Source organism: Bombus pascuorum, chromosome 1, assembly GCF_905332965.1.
Source record: "Bombus pascuorum chromosome 1, iyBomPasc1.1, whole genome shotgun sequence".
In the NCBI taxonomy this organism is placed as follows: domain Eukaryota; kingdom Metazoa; phylum Arthropoda; class Insecta; order Hymenoptera; family Apidae; genus Bombus; species Bombus pascuorum.
In genome coordinates, this window is record NC_083488.1 from 4320462 (window position 1) to 4345675 (window position 25214).

The window sequence follows — 25214 nt, forward strand, 5'->3', positions numbered from 1 at the left end:
TTCTAATCATCTAAATTTTTATAATATTAATATATTTCGTTATATTTGAAAAGAATATATTACATTTTAATTATAATATAATTGCAATTGTTTTATTTAAGTTGATGAAATATGTTCGTTTCGTATGACAAGTGTATTCGTAAAGTAATAACTTTAATCTTTTATAATTTCTATTATCGCATATTAATAAAATATTTTTAGTTGAAGTACATGTTACTTTAATGTTTATAAAACTTTAATAAATTCTAAAGAAACCAGGGATTTTATATATCATAATGTTACAATGTAGTACATTTATGTTTATAAACCAGCCATTAGTTTCGTTAGGATAAACGCCATTTTGCAGATAGTTTCGCAGAGCGTGGCGTTGGCTAAGCGTTTGCTGTCAATTAAACTTAATTCGTGATTCCTTCTAATTTGTAGATCAACACTAAGAAACCGTAAGTATGAATAATAATATTTACAATATATGAAATGAATATATTTTGGTGGCATAAAACAAAAACTAGTATATTACCGATACGAACAATTCTTCGGTAAAGAAATGTCTTTTTTTCAAACTTTCCTTCCGACTATATTGCAATGTTGTATTTTTTTACGTATATATGTATTTATTTATTTATTTATCCTTGGAATCTCAATAAAAAGTTACAAAATGCTATATTTTCACATTATTTTAACATTTTGTTGGATATTATTGACCTTCAAATTCTTGAATGACTGTTCTCATAAATTTACTATCCATAAATGATGCAATATCTTTTAAATACAGCGAAAATTTAAACAATAAAAAAAGTAAAAAGGTGCAAATAATATACAACTATTTGTTATAGTGTATTGTACTTTAAAAATAAATAGTAATTATAAAATAATCATGCTGTGTATTTATATTGTTTTTGATTTAATATTTTATAATATATAGGAAAATATCAGGATATATTTATACAAATTATAGTTTATTTTAGACTACAATCATGTCGAATGGAAGTGGAGACCATGATGATGAAGGCTATGTTGTTAAACTACGTGGACTTCCATGGTCTACTACTGTTGATGAAATCATGAAATTCTTTAGTGATTGTTCTATTACAAACGGTAAAAATGGTGTACACATGACAATGTCAAGAGAAGGCCGTCCAAGTGGAGAGGCTTATGTAGAAATGGATACACTTGAAGATATTGAGAAAGCTTGTAAAAGGGATAGGGATCATATGGGTCATCGTTATATAGAAGGTTTGTTATAAAACATATAAAGGTAAAAATATTTATAAGATATATAATAAAATATGTCTTTCATTATAGTCTTTAAAGCAAAAAGAGGTGAAATGGAGTGGGTAGTCAAGAGAAGCGGTATGAACCTAGAGAATGCCATGGATGATGGTTGCGTGAGACTACGTGGTCTACCATTCGGCTGTTCCAAAGAAGAAATTGCTCAGTTCTTCTCAGGTATTTTATACCATACATTCAAACCTGTATCTTTATTCATTTTTTTATATTATATATTACTAGAAATTCACTTACACCTTATTGGCGATCAATGTGTTTTGTTTTTTCTTTTATTTTTTATAATAAAATTATTTCCCTATCGTTTGATTTTTGTTAATCAAATAAAAATCTTGAATCACAGGGACTAAATGCTTTTGATGGTTATGACACATATGAAGTATATAAATAGCATACCTTTTTATGTCTTCATAATTTAAAAGAATGGACATAGGTGTTGCAAATAATATACAAGAGACATATATCCTAGAACTAAATTATTAGAGAATAAATATGGGAATAAATGTATCTGGCAAAACAATACACATATTACAATAAAAGTGTCTAACATTTCACTAGTTTTACATATAAAAGTATAAAATTCGTTTTATGCCCGTCCCAAGCAGTGTCTCTGTGTTTCTACAATCATCAGATGGCCTTAGTTAAGATTTAAGGAAGTAAAGTCCCTACGCTTTATAATCCTTTATAGACTTGGAAAAGGAACATTTATTATAATTTCCATGTGTGTTTTATATAATTGTATAAAAATATCCTTATATTTGTTTTATTTATATTTTTATGTTTTGTATATAGAACTTAATTCTTAACTTCGGCATAGTTAACATTTTCTTCTGTTTTGACTTAATTGAGAAAAAAATGTCTATATTTCTGGAGCGAGACGTTTTGCACATAATGTGCAAAGGATATTTTAAATCTTGCTTCTTTATAAGGGTTTTAAATAAACTGACGATACTATAATTAATAATGGGTGTTACGCTACAATGTCGATGTTTGATTATGTGTGGGTCAGGGTTGGAGATATTGCCGAACGGGATTTCACTACCGACAGACTACACGGGCCGCAGTACTGGGGAGGCTTACGTTCAATTTGTTAACAAAGATGTTGCGGAGCGCGCTCTGCAGAAACACAAGGAAAAGATAGGACACAGGTGGGGCACTGACGCTAGCTGGGTTTGGGTATACTTATGACTTTTCAATATCATTTTATGATCGTAGTACATGTAGGTATATAAATTTTGTTAGTAAATAGCGGGAGCGAGTTTTTATATAGATGCAGTTTCTTTAATATTTTATTTTACAAACAGAAAACTATTATATAAAATAATTTACTTATTACTGCAAATAATCTGGAATGAATTATATTATTAAAACGTATTTACTAATTTTGCATTCGCATTATTCTATTTATATGCTATTATAGAAATTAATTGTATAAAGAAACTGCTTCTCTTCCTAAACACGAATAAAAGAAAGTTAGTGGTACGTAAGCGAAAGTACTGTTGGCCCAACTGAAACCTATGGGTGGGTGCCGGGCGGGAGGTACCCCCTTACATCGTCACCAAATCCCATGGGAGGTGGGTAGGGCTAACCCAGGATGGGTGGGCGCTACGGAGGTAGTAATCATCGATCTAATTTGGCACACCTGTTTGACAATTGCACAATTGTACGTTTTATGCGAGACAATGTAATAATCTGAACTCAAAGGCTTTGCACAGTTTTTCTTTTGTAACATCACTATTTATAGTTGATACATACAGCTCGTTAATTGCACGGAAATATTTTATTATCATTGTCATACGATAAGATATGCTAACTTCAATTATTTTAGCTTTTTTCCTATTTTTTTTAAATTAAATATTTAAATTCGGAGTACTTTCTTTTAGTTGTATCGCTTCTCGATACTTATATATTGTTTATCCTATCTCTCTTCCATTCTCTCTTTCTCTTTCTCTCCTGAGTTGCATAAAGTGCAATTGTAATTGTCATATACCTGAGGATCATCAGCATCTCAATGGCTAGGGTGACATAAGATACATCAGAATGCAATGTCACCGAGGGAGGGTATCTACACACAGGTTTAATAAATATGCGGAGGTGTAGTATGAACAGTTAATCCATTACAAAATTCTCAGTATGGATTTTTTCTTCGAATCATGTCGTTTTTCTTTTTATTTTATTTTTGTTTTCTTTTAATCTCCTAATTTTTTATATTGGAACAATAATTGTTTAGTTCCATTACGCGAAAGGTTATTTTCTTCGTTTAAAAGTGCGCTCTAAAATTAAAATTTTATGCTCATTGATATTTTTGCATTAAATTTTCTCTTATTTGAGAAGGCAGCCGACTATATGAACGGCAATAATATTTAAACGAGAATAATAATAATTAATATTAATCTTAACAGATACATCGAAATCTTCCGAAGCAGTTTGTCCGAAGTACGTGCTAGTATTGGACCGAAAATGCGAGGTGGGCCAATGGGTGGTTTCAATCAGAGACCAGCACCCTATGACCGAGGTTCTCGTTTCGGAGGGATGAATCGTTTTAGCAATAATAGCAGAGGTTCTAGAAATAGAGGTACTACACGAATTCATTAGTTATTTAAAATGTGAAATGTCACTTATTACATCATTTTTCTCTTATTATTGTTTAATATGTTTTAGACTTTGATGGTGGTCCATGGGGAAGTGGTAATAACTTCGATTCACGCGGAGGAAGCATGGGTATGAGAGGTGGTTTGGACATGAAAGGTGGGAACTTCAGAGGCAGCGGTGATACATGGGGTGGTAATTCCGGTATTCATAGTATACACATGCGTGGATTACCATTTAAAGCTACCGAACAAGATATAGCTGATGTAAGTTTATAATTGAATGAATTAATGTAGAACATTTTATTAAGTTAATATTTTTATAATGAAATTTGGTGGTATAATTGTAGTTCTTCAGACCTATCGAACCGGTAAATGTTCGAATTATTCTTGAAAATGGTGGACGTCCTTCTGGAGAAGCAGATGTAGAGTTCGCAACTCATGAGGAGGCTGTTAAAGCCATGTCTAAGGTTATTTGAATAAATATAATTGTGATATAATATATAAGATATAAGATATAATATATAAGATATAAGATATAATAAGATATAATTGTGAATATAATAAATAACATTGTGATTTTCAATTAATAATTTTATATATTAATTATTTTCTGTCATAATGTTGTTATAGGACAAAAGCCATATGTCTCATAGGTATATTGAATTATTCCTAAATTCAACTGGTGGTTCAAGTGGAATGTCTCTGGGTGGTATTGGAAATTTCTGCGGAGGTACTTCTCAATTGCTTTTTTATTGTTATCTATTCTTTAACATTCTCATCCTTATTAAATTTTTACAATTTTGTTATATTAAGCAAATATTAATTAAAGATTTATACTGCTAGGTTTGGGTAATAACTTCAGGCCTGGATATTCTCCAAACAGAGGCTTCAGCTCTCAACTAGGAGGAAGTAATTATAATAGTTTTTGAGGCCGGATGTCGCGTTTCTTGCGCTATCGACGATAAAATATTTCTTAAATCAAAGATTTATTGAATTATAATTATCACAATGAAATCTCATTTTCGTATTACGTTCAGTTAAAGATTAATTACTGTTTCTCTGTTTTGCGTATTACGTACGAAATCATTAAATAGAATTAAAAAAGTTTGTTTGAGTTCGACAAATATTAATTAGTTTAATGTTATTTTAAGGAACGAATTTAGTTATCGGAATTTATTATAATTCTGTTTAATCTTCATTCGTTTTTGAGATAAAATATTAAGCGTTATATTATGAACTCTTTTATCAAATTATTGATGTAATACGTATCTCAATTATAATGATCATAAAAGACAAATTATATTTTTCATATATAATTAGTATGATTTCATTGAATCGTAAAAATCTAAGTCACAAAAATATATAACTTTTGTTCTTTTTTTTTCCATTATAATATCATTTTGATGCATTGTACATCCACCATTTCATTAAAACCTCACAAAAGTGTTCCAAATTCTAATATTAGAGAATAAGCATATTTATAAATTATATAACAGCTTCAACATCATGTTATTTGTCAGAGTTAGAAATGCCAGAGTTTGCAATCGTACAAGGATAGTTAGTTTATATCAGAACACAAACAGTTCAACAATTACGATTCATATTGTAATATATTTATCAAATAGTAATTCACAGTTACATCCAGTATAATAGTTTATGTTAACCCTGTCGAATATTATTACTCTAAATAATACGTGAAGTTCTTCGACTATGAACTCATGTTTAATGATATATACACGATATTATTAAAAAAACTGAGCGTATGTTAAATAATTCAGTGTGTATTAATACTTTGACTGCCACATTGATCATATATCAACGCCTACGGTTTCTCCCACGACACGGTGGTAATTGGTGACAGGGCATTTTGAATATAACAAAATAGAAGATACTTTGAAATAAAGTGTCCCATTGAACAATTAACATTTTTATTAGAACATCAATAAAAAAACAAAAAATGAGAACAAATCCTGCATCTAACGGTGCACTGTGTTTGCATCCATATCTTTGAGGGGTAATCTACGAATATTATAAACACACCTTAGAAAATAATCATAAATCATATAAGATGCTTTATAATCATATAAGATAAATGGTCCATTAGGGAAGAATGTTGTCTTACATCATCAATTTATTATTATGTTACCATTATATGCTTTGAATAATAAAAATACTCCCGCGGCGCCCTGAGCGAAACATGTGATTTCGGCGTGGCAGTCAAAGTGTTAACTACTACTGGGCTCTACTCCACTTTTGGCATTTATAATGATTATAATTGCTTTTGAGTCAATTTTACTTGTAGTATGTGTAGCTCTACAAGTTTTCATGAGAGACGTTAACACGAAAAAAAAAAAAAAAAAAAGAGAAAATATTACAAAAAGATACAAATGTAATATTTCATTATATATAAGGTAACAGAGACAAAATACTCCTTATCTTTCATTGTGAAAATGAATGTTGTAAACAAAACAGAAATGCTTGTATTTGTTTAGGACCTTATATTTTGTACGTGAAAAAATTCTATATTCAAATAATAATAATAAAATGTATCCTTATAAACTTATCTTGTGCATGAACTTAATAGGAATGACGTATGTTTGATGTGACCTGTGTTTTATAAAGCATAGCAATAAACGTTATCTTCGTGATTGAAGGCCTTTATTCATATCGTGTTGTACTTAATAAGTGATTAACTAATTTATTTATTCAATTAAAAATAGTGTTTTTATAGTTAGACATCATTGTAAATTTCCATTCTAGAAAGTAATCCAATTTTTACGAATTTTTTTTTATTATAAAATTTTTATTTATTTTTTAGATTTTCGGATTTTTGTGAATCAAGTATAATATAATTCAATATTATAACTTAAATAATGAGTACATATAAATGAGGTTGGAATAAATAGGACTATGGGACAGAGAAGTATGAAGCACATTGTATTGTACATATTTAGCATATCAAGTACTTGATTGAAATCTATTAGTCATGTATAGAAGTGACTGGGTGGGGAATATGAAACGTACACGGTTTGACAGAACATATACCAAAATTAATCATCCATAAACAAAGATAATCAGTATCTTAAGTATATTTGAGGTCAACGACGACATTAGATTTTGGAAGATAAGATATAATTCGGTAAAAATTTGACACATTTTTTTCATAAAATGTAAGTAGAGGAAGTATAATTTAAATATACATTCAACATATCCTTATATGTACAAGAAACATAGGTTTTTTAATTTTTAATTTAATTACATTATTTTTTTGGTGAACGAATGGTATAACATTACGAAAATATTTATTACAACACAAAAAAATAACAGCTATTTTTTATAGTTTATTAATCTGATGCGTGTATATATATACTTTTTGTGAAATATTTTTTATTTATATAAGTATTTTCTATATGTTTTCATCTTAAACATTTTATGAAACAATTCCCAAAATTATGATATAAAATACCGTTACTTCATTGATTTAAACGAATATTTAAAAAATCAGGTTAATTAAGGATTATGTCACATGGCATAACATGCACGAATTGTCAAATCACAGAGGGCACAGCTTCTCACATATAAATTTAAAACTACATATTTATTCAGTTTTGGTACTTATCATTGATTAGACAAGATTAGATTTTTTATCAGCTTTCTAACACTATTAATGTTCACTGTAACTGCTGAAATTAATATACATTATGTACGTATAGCTTCACTTAAAACTAAATTTATTTGGCTTTTCTCTTGTGATTAAATAAATAACAAGTGTAATAAAATTATTGTTTTTTTGCATAAGGTGAAGAACGACATAAGTGTACATAGCTGATAGTTTAATCGTTAGATAGATAACGATAACTATTGTACTCATATCTCTACCAACCATGTAACAATGCATAAGTAATACTACAAAGTAAAATATCATCAAGTAAATTGAAGAATTGGTAAATAATTGAGAAAACTATATTTTATAAATTATAATCTTATTCTTACCATTTATGTATTTAATTGTGTAATTTAAATTTCTTTATGTATTGTTAACATATAGTGTTAAAAGAAAATTATGGAAAATAAGACAGATTCTCCTAGTGGTCAAAGTGAAGATAATGAAGTTCAATGTATTAATAGTGAAAGGTAAAGAACTATAGTCTTGTTTATATTTTTTAAGTCTAAGTGAAAAATTGATATTTTCTTATATTTTTTTAGGCACAATGATGCTAGTGAAGGACAGCATTTTTTACTTCCTAGTAGATATTCACGCTCACCAAAAGTACCAATAGAATATATTAGAAGAACCAATATGAGCCGGTACAATCCAGCTTTAAGGAATCTTATACCAATACGTCATAGAAACCAGTATGTACTAAAGTAGATGTGGTTTTGAGATAAAAAATTATTTTTTAAGTAATATTTTACTGTATGTATTTTAGAAATAAAGAAAGTATGCCAGCAGATAGTGCTGGATTATTTTCATATATTTTTTATACATGGATAACGCCATATATATGGGAAGCATATAAAAAGGGTATTGACATTACAAATCTGCCACGTATTTCTATTTATGAGAGCTCCAAATACAATGCACATAGGTAACTACACTATATCGTGAATCTATCTTTTTTTTACTATATCTAAAATAAATTTCATATTTAGATTAGAAATACTATGGCAAGAGGAGATAGGCAAACATGGTCCATACTTGGCATCATTTTCAAGCGTAGCTTGGAGGTTCATGAGAACAAGAATATGTATAGCTGGATTTTTATTAAGTTGCTCAACAATTTGTGGATTTATTACCTCTGTATGACTTTTAGTTTGTAGAATACAAGTGTTATATATAGTACTATACAGAATGCTATATTTTTGTCTTAGATGATATTAATGAAGAAAGTGCTGGAACATGTTCAGTCACCAGAAGAAGATACATGGATAGGTATAAAATGGGCATTGTTACTAACATGCTGTGATCTTCTGCGAGTAGTATTTTTTAATTGGACTTGGAACACTAATATTAGAACAGCACTGAGATTAAAATCTGCTTGTACTACTCTTTTATACAAAAAGATTATTAGACTGAATAGTCTTGGAAACAAAAGCACAGGAGAAGTGAGATTTCGAATATATTGTCAAATTGAACTCAATTTCATATTTATGTTCATTTTGCAATTTCAGATAACTAATTTGTTTACTAATGATAGTCAAAGACTTTTTGATGTAGTCATTTATGGACCTATGATATTCAGTGGCCCAATAATTATTATCTGTGGTATAGTCTATATTCTGTGGATATTTAATCCCATAGCTATTTGTGGAATATTGACCTTTCTGATATTCTATCCTTGTCAGGTAAACAATGTTTTTTTATAATGTTTGCGAAGTTATTTTCTCTGTCTATTCAAAATTTCACTACATGACATTATTTTTCAACAGTATCTTATATCCCGTTTAGTCGGACATTTTCGTTCTAAGACTGTTGTTATTACAGACATACGAGTGAAATTAATGAACGAAATTTTAGAATGTGTAAAATTGATTAAAATGTATTCATGGGAAAAATATTTTAGCCACAAACTTCTTGGTATGATTACCATCTTTTTAATAAACTATTTAATGAAATATATTAGTACTATATTCTTAATTTGTATCATCTTTTAATATATTAATTAATTCTCAGGTATACGAAAGAAGGAGGAATACTGGTTACATAAAATTGTATATTTCCAAAGTCTTGCTATTTCTTTAACTCCAGCTATACCTGTGATAGCTGCAATTATTACATTTCTAGCTCATTTATCTACAGGCAGTAATTTAACTGCTGCTCAGGTATATATTAATTTGTGAAGCACATTTAACACAGCCACCTATTTATATTCTTTTGGAGGAATATTAGAATAAGTAATACCGAAAAAATCATGTGTAAATCGACATCGGCACAATTTAAAAACTGCATAATTAGCATTTGTATGGTCAACGATATTTATTTTGCACAGAATATTTAAAGTCATCAAGTCAAGAAACAAGTGTTACACTTAATGGGATATATATTGCAGGCTTTCCCAATTACAACATTTTTTGGAAATATGCTGAGAATGGCACTAGCCTCCCTTAAGGATTCTACACGACATTTTATCGACGCTCATATTGCACTTAGGAGAATGAAGGTCTCTTAAAATTTAAATTACAATTTAATTGCAATTCTTCCATAATTTATGTTTAATGGATAATGGATGGGTATTTCGTATTTATTACTATCAAACAAATTCTCGTGTATCTTATATTTACCAAATTTATTTTTTAAATTATTTAAAAAAAGAATTGAATGAAAATTATGATATAATATACACGGAAGTTTTGTTTTATTAATAATCTCATATTTTCACCTTAATTGTAAATGGTTGAACGGTTGCAGTCGTAAACGGGAAAGTGTTGCATACATGTAAATATACACAGAATAATTGCTTTTTCTTTTACTCCTCCTTGTGGTATTATATACATTAAGGAAATAATACAGGGTTATTCATATGATTGAAATGCAAATGTTTGAAAATAGTCTAACAAAACATAAATTTGTCATTTTACTACTTTAAATTATAATCCATTACTTTTCCAGGTGTTCCCTTTTGTAACATTGCTGAATTCTCAATTTCGTTCTTCTTTTATGTTTCTTCAAGTGGCATTAGTTAATATTAATGAGTCAAACATAACATTCAACAGATTTCAGGTGTTTACTTTTGGATCTTTTTTGTTAATAGTAATTACTAATTATGGTAGTGGAAACATAAAATTAGTTAATTTGCAAATAACATTTGCATTGTAAAAAGGTTGTTATTGTAGTTAGAGCAACGCATGATGCTTTGTAATATAGTTGATTTCATGCCTGATATTCTTTAAGGTAGTCCATTTAAATACATAAACATTGTGATGATTTACTTTTTTTTTTTTTTAGAGGCATTAATACAATACGATTGTGTGACACGTTGCATGTTGTAAGTTCTAATTTGTATGCATTTTTAAGTTTATTATTTATAATTGGTGTATGTAATGTAAAATGTGAGAAATTTAATGCTTGCTTATGTGAATGTCGTTTTGTCATTAGAATTAATCATTTGACCATGTTTATAATGATTTGATTGTCAAAATAGACACGAGTTTCTCTTTTTGACTATACTTTTTGATATTTACCTTTAGTAATTAGTAATTAGTAACATTTGTGTAGGATGTATTGCTTCTAGAAGAACAGATATGCCACATATCTAAACCAATAGTAAAATCGCAAGCTGTAGCCATTGCTAATGGTACATTTGTTTACGAAAATTCTAACTTGCACACTAAGAAGTTAAAAAATGTTAAAGAGAAAAAGTGAGTTTTTGTTTGTTTGTGCATTTTTACTGTCATCTTGAATTATTCCTTTGAAATAATTTTTTTTTAATATTTTTTCAGGAAAGTCGGATCATATTTAAAGACCAAAATCGAATTAGAGAAACTTAATGAACCCTCCCAGGAAACACAATATGTGGAAGTACTCTCTGACATTAAGTTTGGAGCAGCTAAAGGTAGATTAATAGGAATTTGTGGACAAGTGGGAAGTGGGAAATCTAGTCTCTTACTTGCTGCTCTAGGGCAGTTAAAAATGATAAATGGCCATATTTTGAGAGAAGGTTCATGCGCTTATGTTAGTCAGCAGGCATGGATTGTTAATGCAACTTTTAAAGAAAATATATTGTTTGGAAACCAGTTTGATGCTAAACGATACTATCAAGCATTAACAGTATGCAGTCTAAAGGAAGACTTGAATATGTTACCGGGTGGAGACGAAACTGAGATTGGAGAAAGAGGTATAAATCTTTCAGGGGGACAAAAACAAAGAGTTGCTCTCGCTAGAGCACTCTACGCTAATCGGTAAATAGTTTTGTTTCTCTATTAAAATTTCTTAATTTATTATTACAAGTTGATATTAAAAAAGCATTCTTTTTCAAGAGATATATATTTTTTGGACGATCCATTAAGTGCAGTGGATGCACATGTGGGTTCTTACATTTTTAAAAATTTAATTCTCGGAGCGCTTAAGGATAAGTGTGTTTTGCTTGTAACACATCAGGTTCAAGTATGTTTTAAATAAATATTTATGACACTCAATTAATATATATATACTTAATTACAAATAATGTTATATCCGAACAATTACAGTTCCTAAAACACTCTAATCAAATCTATGTAATGTATAAAGGTAGAATTGTAGAACAAGGTACACACGATGAATTGATAAAATTAAATAGAGAATACGCTGGAATGGTAAACAGTGCACTATTAAAAATGAAGAATAGTTCAAAGGAGTATGCATTTTACAAATAATTTTTAAAGACTATAGTTTTCATAATTTTAACAATTACTTCTAATTTAATTAGTGAAACCTCAGTATTAACTGAGATAGATAGCAGAGAATCTAATAATGATTTGGAGAAGCAAATAGCATGCAGTTCTGGAGACAACAATGAAAATATTGCAATATCAAAGGAAATACATGGAGGGGGTGTGTGTTAAGATTTATATCATCAATTTAAAAATATTTGTCATTTATGTTATTCATGTTTGTTATCTAGGAGCAATTCTGACAACGCCAGAAAAAATGGGGACGGGTACTGTGGAATCGTACACGTATCATACATATGTGAAATCTGCGGGTGGTTATTTCGTAGCTCTTTTGGTATTTTTTACGCTCTTGTTAAATGTTGGAAGTTCAGCATTTAGTACTTGGTGGTTAGCCATATGGATTAAAGCTGGTGGTGGAGTAAATATGTTTTCTTTTTTTAATTGGTATTTATGTTTCTTATTTTTAGTTTACATTGATCTTTTTCATTTAAGAATGTCACTGATCCCAATACCAATAAAACTGTAACTTCAAACAATTTAAATGATAATCCAAACTATTCATACTATCAAGACATTTATATTGGCTGCATTGGAGTTATTTTGTTAACAAGTTTACTGCGTGGCTTGGCTATTATGTACGCTACGATAAAGGCTTCAACGACATTACACAATCAAGTTTTTAAGAAAATGATTAAATCAGCAGTGACATTTTTCGAAACTACTCCTATTGGAAGAATACAAAATATTTTTAGTCGAGATATTGATGAAGGTAAGACCTAAATATTTTTGGAACTAGTAAGTAAATGCATTTCTTTATTTATCTTTTTATTGTAGTGGACAATTACATACCGATTTCTGTGGAAAACATGATACAGAATATTATTACATGTAGTTTTGCAATTATAGCTATATGTGCAATATTACCCTGGTTTTGTATACCATTAATCATTCTTGCGGCTATTTTCTTCTATATTAGCAAAATCTTTAGGTGAGATTAACATTCTAAATAAAAATTTATCATATTTATTACTATCAAATGTAGCGAAAAGACAAATTTTTCAGAGTAGCAATGAGAGATTTCAAGCGAATAGAGAGTACCTCACGATCTCCCGTTTTGAGCTTTGTTACGACCACTATTCATGGTTTGAATACCATTCATGCATTCCAAAAGGGAAAAGCATTTGTAAACAAGTATGTTTCTTAAATTGAATCATGAATGAAGTAATTTGAAGGAGATAAAAGTATAACACTGAATTACTACATTTTAGATTTGAGGAATTAATTGACTTAAACAATTTGTGTCTTTACCTATGTCAGTCTATCATGAGATGGTCCGCCGTGAGACTCGATATTTTAGCGATTATTTCCTCTTCCATTACTGCGTTTCTTGTAATATTGCTTAGAAATCAGATATCACCACCTCTTGCCGGTTTGGCAATGGCATACGCAATGCAAATGACCGGCGTTTTTCAGTATACTGTAAGATTAATGGCAGAAACAGAAACTCGTTTTATAAGTGTCGAAAGAATAAGTTACTACTTGAGGGTAAATAAAATTAGTATTTATTAGTTGCAACAGTAATTGATAATTAAATCACATAGCTAATAATATATATGTTGCACCTTACAGACATTGCAGAAAGAAGAAAGTTTTGGGAATAATCCTATAAATCCTTCAGATCAATGGCCTACTAACGGCGAATTGGAATTTCATAAAGTCGAATTGAAGTACAGAAAAGAACTGCCACCTGTATTAGACAATATTTCATTTGTTATTAAATCCGGTGAACATATAGGTAATAATAATTTGATAACAGATTTACTATCATTATTTACATGATTATTTTTTCTGCGACATAATGAATTTTAGGTATTGTGGGAAGAACAGGAGCTGGGAAAAGTTCTCTTATCGTTGCTTTGTTTCGATTAGTTGAAATTTCTAATGGAAAAATTCAAATTGACGGTATAGATATAGCAAAAGTGAAGTTAAAATTGTTAAGAAATAAATTGTCTATAATTCCTCAGGATCCTGTTTTATTTAGTGGAACCATACGGCAAGTGCATTTAACAAATTAAAAAATAAACAAAAAAGTAAATTTGAATATTAGAGATTGAATAATATCTATAATTATATTGTAGATCAAATTTGGATCCTTTTGAACAATTTGACGATTCCGAAATTTGGAGTGTTTTAGAAAAAACCCAATTGAAAGAGAAAATTCAAGCTATGCCAGGAGAACTCAATGCTCTTATTGAAGTTGGAGGAAACAATTTAAGCGTTGGCGAGCGACAACTACTTTGTTTATCAAGAGCACTTTTGCGTAATGCCAAAGTATGTCAGCGAAGGTTCTTCGTATTAATTAATGTTTATTTCACTTAATAATTTATAATTCTATCGTAGATAATAGTATTAGATGAAGCAACTGCTGCTGTTGATCCAGAAACTGAAGTAGCTGTTCAAAATACCATACAAAACGCATTTTCCAATTCTACTGTATTAACGATAGCTCATCGTTTGAAGACTGTTATTTTATGTAATCGCGTTATCGTTATGAAGAATGGCCAAATAATTGAATTTGACGCACCATCTGTACTTTTATCCAATTCAAACTCCGAATTTTCGAAAATGATGGCCTCAACAGAGAAGAACATAAAGGAAACTTAATCGATATTAACAATAGTATTATATTTAATAAATACAAACATTAACAAATTAAGAAAATGAAAGTGTTCTTTAAAATATATATTAAGCATATTTTAATATACTATTTTTGAAAAATAAAATTAATAATGAAAGTTAAACATTTCCTTTTTAATTATAAGAGAAGAAGACTATATTTTTAAAATAAATCGACATTATTATTTTAAATATTTCATTAATAAATAATGCTTATCAAAATAAAAGTCTTTGTTACTTACAACATCGTCGATTCACGCGCCTTCGTTCACGATTTGAAATATTGATTTGTTTGCAATGATAATATTACTGCTCATGCTCACATCGAGCTTTCACTATCACTCGAAAGCCCAGAACTGAACCAAAAAATGATCACCGCCATGCCGCCAGCTTGTTGTTACTAATAAGATGTTTATTACACGTTAAAGCTTTATCGTTGTTTTATACTGAAATGTAGTCTATATGAATTGCCGTAAAGGCAATTTTCGTTGTCGTCCAAATTGTTAAAAAAAAGGTAGGACCAATTAATTACGTCATTTTTATTGGACGCGATAATTATAGTAATCTTAATTAAAATTATACATTATGTACACGTTTAATTATGTTATAGCAATTTTAACTATTGTCTTTTTCGTATATCAGTATCATATATTATATTTTAATTTTCAACATGTAATTATTTAACTATCATATTGCTGTTGATTTATATAATTGTTTTTATAATAATATCGAAAGAATTGCTTTTTATTATTATTTATTGTTATTGATGTTCATGTTTATTCTGTAATATTGTGTTATTTGCAATACTTTTCAATTATAGGCCTCACCATTGCGAACATAATTCCTATTATGATGCTGGGGCGCAAGCAGAGCCTCAAAGGGGAACCCGTCTTGGCCGATTATGGCCCAGAAGAGTCCCTCAATGAGAGCGCTGATATAGAATGGGTGAATAAGGTACATCAGAAACACGTATATTCTTTCCTGAATAAGTCAGATATTTGTCATTTCTTCTTGTAAACTGCGTGTACATTTTATAATAACTAATATTAATTACTAACTAATTACTTGGTTGTTGTAGCTATGGGTGAGAAGATTGATGAGGTCTTGTGCTCTAGTATCTTTAGCTTCTGTTTGTTTAAATACTCCTAAAACTTTTGAAAAAGTTCCACCTCTTCAATATGTTACCTTTATTTGCGATTTAGTTATTACGTTTTTATTTACTGCTGAAATGATTGCTAAGATGCACATAAGGGGCATACTGAAGGTAATTCGTATAATATTGTAAATCTATATAACAATTTACAAAAAACTGACAATCATTCAGTTACAGAGGGATAAATCTTATTTAAAAGATCATTGGTGCCAATTCGATGGAAGTATGGTCATCTTTCTCTGGTTATCTGTAATTTTACAAATGTTTGAGATGCTAGGTTTCGATATACGACTCACTCCCATTTCGATATTGCGGGCACCGCGACCCTTGATTATGATACGCTTCTTACGAGTCTTCCTTAAGTTCTCCATGCCGAAAGCTAGAATTAATCAAATTTTTAAGTAAGTATTTTGGAGACAAAAAATTCATTGAGCGTTTTATACTTATTGCGCTATTTGTGATTTCAGGCGTTCGAGTCAACAGATATATAATGTGACTCTTTTCTTCCTTTTCTTCATGTCTCTTTATGGTCTTTTAGGCGTTCAATTCTTCGGTGAATTGAAAAACCATTGTGTTCTTAATACTACAGATCCGAAGTACATAACTATAAATAGTTTAGCCATTCCTGATACTTTCTGTTCTACTGATCCTGAATCAGGATACCAATGTCCAGAAGGAATGACTTGTATGAAACTCCAATTGTCGAAGTACATCATGGGTTTCAATGGATTCGATGAATTTGGTAATGACAAACCTTACAGTATAAAACATTTCTTACAACTTTAATAAATAAGTAATGTATTTTACAGAAATAATTTTGGTTTTTCAGCTACTAGTATTTTTACTGTCTATCAAACTGCATCGCAAGAGGGATGGGTTTTTATCATGTACCGTGCAATAGATAGTTTACCCGCTTGGCGTGCGGTTCTTTACTTTAGTACGATGATATTTTTCTTGGCATGGCTCGTGAAAAATGTATTCATAGCCGTTATTACGGAAACTTTTAATGAAATACGAGTACAATTTCAACAAATGTGGGGTGTTAGGGGGCACATAAGTAACAATACAGCGTCGCAAGTTAGTAATAAACTTTGTAGTTCGTAAAATAATTAATTGGACTCCACATATAATGTCTCTCTCTCTTTTTTTTTTTTTTTAGATATTAACTGGTGACGATAATGGTTGGAAATTGGTAACTCTAGATGAAAACAAACACGGAGGATTAGCTTCTCCCATATGTCACGCAATTCTTAGATCTCCTCAATTTCGTATGGTGGTAATGTTCGTGATTTTGGCAAATGGAATCGCCACCGCGACGATGAGCTTCAAGCATGATGAGAAACCAAGGCATATGTACTATGACAACTATTACTACGCTGAAATCGCATTCACCGTATTCTTGGACCTCGAGACGTTATTCAAAATCTGGTGTCTCGGCTTTCGCAGTTATTACAAGCATTCGATTCACAAATTCGAGCTGCTGCTGGCAATTGGTACAACCCTACACATCATTCCGTTCTTCTATCTTTCTGGATTCACGTATTTTCAGGTTTCTATATTCACTTTTGTTCAGCCCTATAACAGATACAGTTATATAGTTAGAAAAAAAGACAGAATCAAAGTATACAATGATAAATTGATATGGTATTTTTTTGTAATTAGGTTCTTAGAGTAGTCAGACTCATTAAGGCATCACCTATGCTCGAGGATTTTGTATATAAAATATTTGGTCCGGGGAAGAAGCTAGGCAGCCTCATTATATTTACCATGTGCCTGCTAGTCATATCGTCCAGTATTTCTATGCAGCTCTTTTGCTTTCTTGATTTCACGAAATTTGAAACATTTCCAGAGGTAAAAGATGTGATCAGATTTATACTGTAATCAAATTATACTGACAGAAGGTTTTTTAGGCATTTATGTCCATGTTCCAAATCTTGACACAAGAAGCTTGGGTAGACGTTATGGACGAAACTATGTTAAGGACACATGAAACAATGGCTCCTCTTGCTGCTATGTATTTCATTTTATACCATCTTTTCGTCACGCTGGTAAAAAAAATAGAAATAGATTTAAAGTTACTTTCTTCTTAATTGTGATGTAATTAATAATATTATATCTTTTTTATAGATTGTGTTAAGTTTGTTCGTCGCTGTAATTTTGGATAATCTTGAATTGGACGAGGATATTAAGAAACTGAAGCAATTAAAATTCCGCGAACAAAGTGCAGAGATAAAGGAAACTCTACCATTTAGGTTGCGAATCTTTGAGAAGTTTCCTGATAGTCCTCAAATGACATGTTTACACAAAGTGCCATCAGATTTCAATCTTCCAAAAGTAAGTATTACTTATTATCCTACTGTGTATTTTTATTACAAAAAAAAATGGGTAAAACGTATACATTTTTATATTTTTAATTTAGGTTCGTGAAAGTTTCATGAGACAGTTCGTATTTGAAATGGAAACTGAAGAAAACGAAGGGGTCAAGAAAATAAATGAAACTTTTGATTCAAAAATGATATATAAGAAACAACGTCCAGTGAAAATTTTAAATAATCCACCGAAAGTAAGAAACGTTGTTACAAATCTTAAAAAAAAAGCTGTTATCTATATTATAAAGTGAGTTATTATATCATAAAATGTTAGAACATTATTTATAAGTCTTATGCTAAACATATAATATTTGTACCGTTTTTCAGTGATTCAAATAATCAAAGATTATTATTAGGTGATTCGGCTATGATACCAGTGCCAGGAAAAGGTCTTTTAAAGCCACAGGGTACTGTCAGTAGTGCCAAGCAACTTCGATTTGACCAGAAAAAGTAAGATCTTAAGTTCTACAAATAATTACATAATAATGCATTACTTAAAGAGTATTTATAAATAATAATAATTTAAATGATCATTATAATAGATCAATTAGAAGAAGCGTCCGTAGTGGATCAATCAAGTTGAAACAGACGTACGAACATTTAATGGAAAACGGTGATATCGGAGGTATAAACAGAGTTAGCTCTTCTCGGAGTAGACCGCATGATTTGGACATTAAATTGTTACAAGCTAAACGACAGCAGGCCGAGATGCGAAGGTAAGATGCAATAGTTTCTCCTCACTGGTTCGAACACTTACACTCTTTCTGTTTCTAATTGAACTGCTTACCACATTGCACTTATGTAGAAATCAGCGTGAAGAAGATTTACGCGAAAATCACCCATTTTTTGACACACCATTGTTCGCAGTACCGCGTGAGAGTAAATTTCGTAAAATTTGCCAGTCGCTTGTTTACGCGAGATACGATACAAATGTAAAAGATCCATTAACTGGAAAAGAGAGGAAAGTTCAATATAAAAGCCTGCAGTAAGTGCTTTCAGTATAAGCATTGATATTTTAAAATGCATTAAACTATTGCTTGAAGTTCAAGACAAGGAATATTAATTATAGTCACATATATTTATACGCTTTGTAGCAATTTTCTTGGCTTGGTCACATACCTTGATTGGGTAATGATTTTTGCTACCACTATGTCTTGTATCTCTATGATGTTCGAAACACCACGATACCGCGTAATGGAAGTTCCGGCATTGCAAATTGCGGAGTACGGTTTCGTGATCTTTATGAGTATCGAGTTAGCTCTGAAAATTCTGGCAGACGGGCTATTTTTTACGCCGAAGGCCTATATCAAAGACGTCGCCTCCGTGTTGGATATTTTTATTTATGTCGTACGTTGATAAAAAATCACTCTTGCTATTTGATATCTGATAAATTCAACGCTAATCCAATGGTCGTTTAGGTCAGCCTCGTGTTTCTCTGTTGGATGCCGAAGAGCGTGCCTCCGAATTCCGGTGCGCAACTTCTTATGATCTTACGTTGCGTTAGACCACTAAGAATCTTCACTCTTGTACCGCACATGAGAAAAGTTGTTTATGAATTATGTAGAGGGTTCAAAGAGATCTTATTGGTAAATAATTCTAATTAAGAGTTCAAACATGCAAATGCTTTTTGAATACATAAAAGCCGTTTGGCACTGAGTTCAGACAAAAAATGAATAAGAAGCTTTTTAGGTCTCTACTCTATTGATTTTACTGATGTTTATATTCGCGAGTTATGGTGTACAGCTCTACGGGGGTAGATTAGCTCGTTGCAACGATCCCACTATTTTAAAACGAGAAGATTGCGTTGGAGTATTCATGAGGAGAGTTTTTGTGACGAAAATGAAATTAAATCCTAGCGAAAATGAGAGCTATCCATCGATACTAGTGCCACGCGTTTGGTAGGCTTATAAAAAGAAAATGCCAAATTTAAATGATTCTACAAAGGAAGGAGTTTCTAAGTAGATGTTAAAATCTTTTAGGGCTAATCCTAGAAGATTTAATTTTGATAATATTGGTGACGCGCTGATGGCACTTTTTGAAGTACTCTCTTTTAAAGGATGGCTCGACGTTAGAGATGTTCTTATACAAGCTCTTGGTCCCGTAAGTCATTAACATTACCTTCGAGTACTTGTGCGATGATATTATTCAATGACTTTTTAGGTCCATGCTATTTATATTCATATCTATATTTTCCTGGGTTGTATGATTGGTTTAACGCTGTTCGTCGGTGTTGTTATCGCTAATTATTCTGAAAATAAAGGAACCGCATTACTCACGGTCGATCAGAGACGATGGTAAAGTTTTAATTAAACATAATGAATTTCTCAAATGAAACGTTCAAATTGTAAACGAATATTTATTATGATTCGAATAGGTGTGATTTGAAAAAGCGACTGAAAATCGCACAACCGTTACATTTACCACCCAGACCAGATGGAAAAAAATTCAGGGCATTTATCTATGACATCACGCAAAATATCTATTTTAAAAGATTTATTGCGGTCATGGTGCTCATAAACAGTGCTCTTCTGTGTGTCTCTGTGAGTTGAATAATTTTTCATTCATTTTCTGTAAGAACAACACACAAAAACACCACAACACCATAACATCGTTTTATAAAATTAATTAGCAAACTTTTCGCATACAAAAGAACATACTCGCAAAAGGACAGGATTCAATGACTGTTACCTTGAATCATTTGTTCCTTGCCGGCTACCATTAGACCGTGGTAAAAGTAAATCGACACAATATTTTTTTTGCGTTAATGAACCTTTTTTTATTTTTTCCCCCCTTAAGTGGAGAATCGAGGAAGAACACACGGAAGCACTCGCTACGGTGTCCACGATTCTGACACTCATCTTCCTCGTGGAAGTAATTATGAAAAATATTGCTTTTACACCACGTGGCTATTGGCAGTCCAGAAGAAACAGATATGATTTGCTCGTGACAGTCGTCGGTGTTATTTGGATCGTCATTCATTGTACAATGAAGGTAGGTCGGTAATATTATTATCCAGTGATCGTTCGTTTGTTTAAAAATAACATAATGACCGTAATGACGGGAATACCTTTCTTGCAGAATGATTTGTCATATGTAATCGGCTTCATGGTCGTGATCCTTAGATTTTTCACAATCACTGGCAAACATACAACTCTCAAAATGCTGATGTTAACGGTCGGAGTATCCGTTTGCAAAAGTTTCTTCATTATATTTGGCATGTTCCTTCTTGTTTTCTTTTATGCGCTAGCTGGCACGATCATCTTTGGAACTGTAAAGTATGGTGAAGGTATAGGAAGGTAATGTTACGTATTTCAGTGCAATAAAATGAAGGAGTAGTGTTAAGATTAGAAAATAATTAAATGGTGCAGGCGTTTTTTTCTAATACAATCTTAAGAGAGACGATTATCATTTAGGCGTGCCAATTTTGAGTCACCTGTAACAGGCGTCGCGATGCTCTTCCGTATTGTCACAGGGGAAGATTGGAATAAAATAATGCACGATTGCATGATACAACCACCATATTGCACTCCAGCTGCTAATTATTGGGAAACCGATTGCGGCAACTTTCATGCTTCCTTAATATATTTTTGTACTTTCTACGTCATTATCACTTACATTGTTTTAAATCTTCTGGTGGGTAAGTACTAATCGATCCCATTGAATAGATACACTGGTTGTTTTGGAATGATTCTTTAAGGATGGTACCATAAATTTATAATCTTTCATAATAGCTATTATTATGGAGAACTTTTCTCTATTTTACTCCAATGAAGAAGACGCTTTGTTATCGTACGCTGATATTAGAAACTTCCAGAACACTTGGAACGTCGTTGATAATCATCAGAAAGGTTTTATACCTGTGAAACGGGTACGCCTAAAAGAAAGGTCTTTACGGACTTAACATGCTATTATAAATTGGCTAGAAGTAATGATATATTAGTTTGTTTTAGGTGAAGTTTATTTTAAGATTATTGAAAGGTAGATTGGAAACTGACCCGCAGAAGGATCGACTTCTCTTCAAACATATGTGTTACGAATTAGAAAAGTTGAACAATGGTGAAGATGTTACCTTTCATGATGTTATCAAGTAAGTCTTTGTATAAGTAACTATCATTATTTTAAGAAATATTTTCCAACGACATGTTCTTTGCAGCATGTTATCCTATCGTTCGGTTGATATTCGAAAAGCCCTTCAACTTGAAGAATTATTGGCAAGAGAGGAGTTTGAATACATTATTGAAGAAGAGGTTGCTAAACAAACAATCAGAAATTGGCTAGAAGGTTGTCTGAAAAAGATACGTGCTAGTGGGGTAAGTTTATAAACAACAATTTATAGAAAATTGGATGTAATTTATACTTTACAATTACAGAAGCAACAGAATAGTCTCGTAGCCGGTCTTCGTGCCAACACTGAACAGGTACAACAACAAGAGCATGTAGAAGAAAAAGGGAAGGAAGTAGCCAAAGAAGAAGAAACTGAAACGAAGGTAAATTTTATTTTCAATTAATTGATACTAAAAAATATATATATAATTTTTAATAATATTCATTACCAAGCAGGAGATTGATGCAATCAGGCACTGCAAAGCAAAGAAACCAGTAGTACTTCCAAGATCTGATAGTATAGGTAGTGGATCAGGAAGAAAATATTTAATTCCAACACTATCAGATCCTGCTTCGATTAGGTCTGAAAAAGACAAGAGTGCGGCACCTAAGAAGAAGAATAATAGACCACCACGTATGTATATTTTTATACTCTGTATCTATATCCTTTTCATCGTGTTTTTCTCCAACGTGAGCTTTCCATTTGAAGCGGCGCCGAAAAATAATTTGCCACATCTCACAGAGAGCACCGAGCAAAACCGACAGCAGCGGGAAGTAGTCAATGCAAAAGCAACTGTACCAAAACCTTCCAGCGTCATGCTAGAGGTTCGAGAATGGTGGAAGGAACAGTTGGCATACAGCAGTGAGTCCAGCGAAGACGAGGTTTAAATAAACGCTTTTAAACGAATAGCCGCGGATATAAATTAAAAGTATAGCGCAGTACAGTATAAAAATGGAGCACATGCTTTTTAGCATCCTTGGTGAAAATGTGAATTAGATTAAAAACAATGCAAATACAATTTGTATTTCACTGTTGATTACATGTGCTTCGTTCTTAACTGTCTACACGAATAAAACATTGGTAAATAAGAAAAAAAAAAAATAAGTATGTGCCTGAAACACCAGCGTTAAAGGTAAGGCATAAGAGAAGCATTTTTGAGCACAGAGAAGACAAGGTACAATTTCTGTAATCCTATTGGAAAAATATCGAAGTAAAATTATTTCTTTTGCATATTTTTCGAATCTTATTTTTTATGTCGTTGTTTATAAAATGAAAAATGTAGAGATATATGCAGAAAAATGATTTATATCCATTTTTAATCGTTATTTTTATATAGAAAATTTTGCAATGCTGTATCGAAGTATTATTTTATTACTGCACAAGGGAATTGTATAATACAATTCTTATTTCTAAATTATTTATCGTGTTATTCGATATTGTTTTTTTTTAAACAGAAGTTTATTTTTTCCCTCATGTTTCAGTTTGCTATTGCAAATACTCAGGTTCTATATAGATTAATGTTTTGTAGATTGTAATAACATATTTTAAGATATATTGAATATAATTTGTTATTGTGTTATATATATTCTGTGTCAGTTATTGGTGTTGAAATGTGTAATTTGTACAGAATTATAGAATTAGATACAGTAGGTTTTATACAGCAAAAAGTTAAGCTATGGAAGTGCTAATTAAGAATAATGAAATTAACGTTATCGAGAACAATATGAGTACAATGAATTTAAGTGACGATTTTTTAAAAAAATAAATAATTTAGTTGTTGAAAATTTAATATATCGAATGTGAACAAAAGACGATCAAACGAAATTTGTTCATTTCCAATAGAAACATTACGTCCTGAAGGCCTGTATTATAACAATAAGAAAGTAGCTGATTATAAATGTTGTAGTATTTTTTTGTTGTGATTATATATATACCTATATAGTAAAATCTGAACAATTTGGTACATTCAAAGATCATAATTTAATTATACAAATTGTGCGTATGAAAAAAAAGGCAATATATTATGTTATAATATTATCACTGATGTATATTCAAATCAAATGGTATTAGACCTGTAAATACAAATCAACATACATAATTTCAAACAATATGATTATGTAAAATTAAATATTATACAGCAAGGTTTTTTAAAACTTGATCAGACAGTTCTAGAAATACCGTATGTTCAAGATAATTACAAAAATTTATGACAGCTAGTATACAGTGAAAATTTATGACGTTATAAATTTAAGAACTTTTTTAACGGTATAAAAACGCGGATATAACAAGTTGTGTAAAAAATGCCTAAATATTAGATACATATATATATATATATATATTTAAATGAGACAGCGCAACTATTTATATCTATGTGATATGGGTTGATTTTATATAAATATATATATATACAAATCAAAGACTTAGAAATATAAACAATATTGTTTACGATATTGTAATGAATGTTGATCACTGTTGCTAGTTTACGTGCCAATGTGCTGTACTGTAATATGGAGAGATAATAAATGTTGATAGATATAAATATTTCCAATTATATTAAACTCTCTCTTTATTTTAGAAAAAGAGATAGATCAGCCATTTTTATGAATTGTCAATTATGAAAATATAAAATGTATCAAGTACTTATACATATAATATAAATTTTAAAT

The 25214-nt window shown here is 30.7% G+C and overlaps 3 protein-coding genes across 12 annotated transcripts; all 3 read left to right on the forward strand.

The window, feature by feature from the left end:
* The first annotated feature begins 306 nt into the window (after positions 1-306).
* On the forward strand, positions 307-6523 carry LOC132913347 (heterogeneous nuclear ribonucleoprotein H-like). Its single transcript, XM_060971621.1, has 9 exons — positions 307-440; positions 956-1233; positions 1303-1446; positions 2294-2432; positions 3687-3859; positions 3946-4139; positions 4223-4342; positions 4506-4605; positions 4719-6523. Exons 2-9 carry the CDS (start codon positions 975-977, stop codon positions 4802-4804), a joined length of 1215 nt encoding a protein of 404 aa, XP_060827604.1. The 5' UTR covers positions 307-440; positions 956-974; the 3' UTR covers positions 4805-6523.
* Positions 6524-6718: 195 nt separating this feature from the next.
* On the forward strand, positions 6719-15046 carry LOC132912660 (ATP-binding cassette sub-family C member 5-like). 4 transcript variants are annotated; one of them, XM_060970295.1, is made up of 27 exons: positions 6719-7045; positions 7675-7819; positions 7924-8009; positions 8082-8231; positions 8306-8464; positions 8529-8676; positions 8748-8981; positions 9048-9221; positions 9306-9453; positions 9550-9698; positions 9926-10036; positions 10486-10596; positions 11092-11234; positions 11316-11428; positions 11495-11774; positions 11853-11979; positions 12063-12208; positions 12281-12405; positions 12476-12663; positions 12738-13014; positions 13080-13233; positions 13308-13436; positions 13514-13790; positions 13875-14040; positions 14115-14298; positions 14384-14576; positions 14646-15046. In XM_060970295.1, exons 3-27 carry the CDS (start codon positions 7939-7941, stop codon positions 14907-14909), a joined length of 4221 nt encoding a protein of 1406 aa, XP_060826278.1. In that variant the 5' UTR covers positions 6719-7045; positions 7675-7819; positions 7924-7938; the 3' UTR covers positions 14910-15046. The 4 variants fall into 4 exon arrangements, with proteins under 4 accessions (XP_060826278.1, XP_060826270.1, XP_060826291.1 ...); XM_060970287.1 differs by having other exon boundaries at positions 11316-11774; XM_060970308.1 differs by lacking the exon at positions 10486-10596 and having other exon boundaries at positions 6720-7045; positions 11316-11774.
* A 196-nt stretch (positions 15047-15242) lies between these two features.
* Positions 15243-25087, forward strand: LOC132912595 (sodium leak channel NALCN). Of its 7 annotated transcripts, none has more exons than XM_060970137.1 (29): positions 15244-15435; positions 15742-15875; positions 16000-16185; positions 16246-16475; positions 16542-16816; positions 16904-17151; positions 17234-17623; positions 17737-17925; positions 17985-18122; positions 18202-18408; positions 18494-18690; positions 18771-18893; positions 18986-19159; positions 19249-19428; positions 19538-19790; positions 19862-20029; positions 20133-20341; positions 20423-20543; positions 20604-20737; positions 20818-20983; positions 21240-21434; positions 21522-21739; positions 21857-22080; positions 22175-22311; positions 22394-22530; positions 22597-22753; positions 22814-22930; positions 23001-23181; positions 23257-25087. In XM_060970137.1, the coding sequence occupies exons 2-29, from the start codon at positions 15771-15773 to the stop codon at positions 23433-23435; spliced, it is 5238 nt and encodes a 1745-aa protein (XP_060826120.1). In that variant the 5' UTR covers positions 15244-15435; positions 15742-15770; the 3' UTR covers positions 23436-25087. The 7 variants fall into 7 exon arrangements, 6 of the variants coding, with proteins under 6 accessions (XP_060826169.1, XP_060826120.1, XP_060826157.1 ...); XM_060970174.1 differs by having other exon boundaries at positions 23290-25087; XM_060970145.1 differs by having other exon boundaries at positions 23004-23181.
* The last annotated feature ends 127 nt before the right edge of the window (positions 25088-25214 follow it).

Bases quoted from the DNA above. Each gene is read 5' to 3' on its own strand.
- LOC132913347 (XM_060971621.1), top strand. From the start codon at position 975: ATGTCGAATGGAAGTGGAGACCATGATGATGAAGGCTATGTTGTTAAA. The intron at 2,433-3,686 runs GTGGGGCACTGA...TAATCTTAACAG, and splicing joins AAGGAAAAGATAGGACACAG to ATACATCGAAATCTTCCGAA. The intron at 4,606-4,718 runs GTACTTCTCAAT...TTATACTGCTAG, and splicing joins TATTGGAAATTTCTGCGGAG to GTTTGGGTAATAACTTCAGG.
- LOC132912660 (XM_060970287.1), top strand. From the start codon at position 7,939: ATGGAAAATAAGACAGATTCTCCTAGTGGTCAAAGTGAAGATAATGAA. The intron at 9,222-9,305 runs GTAAACAATGTT...ATTTTTCAACAG, and splicing joins TGATATTCTATCCTTGTCAG to TATCTTATATCCCGTTTAGT. The intron at 12,209-12,280 runs GTATGCATTTTA...TAATTTAATTAG, and splicing joins ATGAAGAATAGTTCAAAGGA to TGAAACCTCAGTATTAACTG.
- LOC132912595 (XM_060970137.1), top strand. From the start codon at position 15,771: ATGATGCTGGGGCGCAAGCAGAGCCTCAAAGGGGAACCCGTCTTGGCC. The intron at 15,876-15,999 runs GTACATCAGAAA...TGGTTGTTGTAG, and splicing joins ATATAGAATGGGTGAATAAG to CTATGGGTGAGAAGATTGAT. The intron at 16,186-16,245 runs GTAATTCGTATA...ACAATCATTCAG, and splicing joins ACATAAGGGGCATACTGAAG to TTACAGAGGGATAAATCTTA.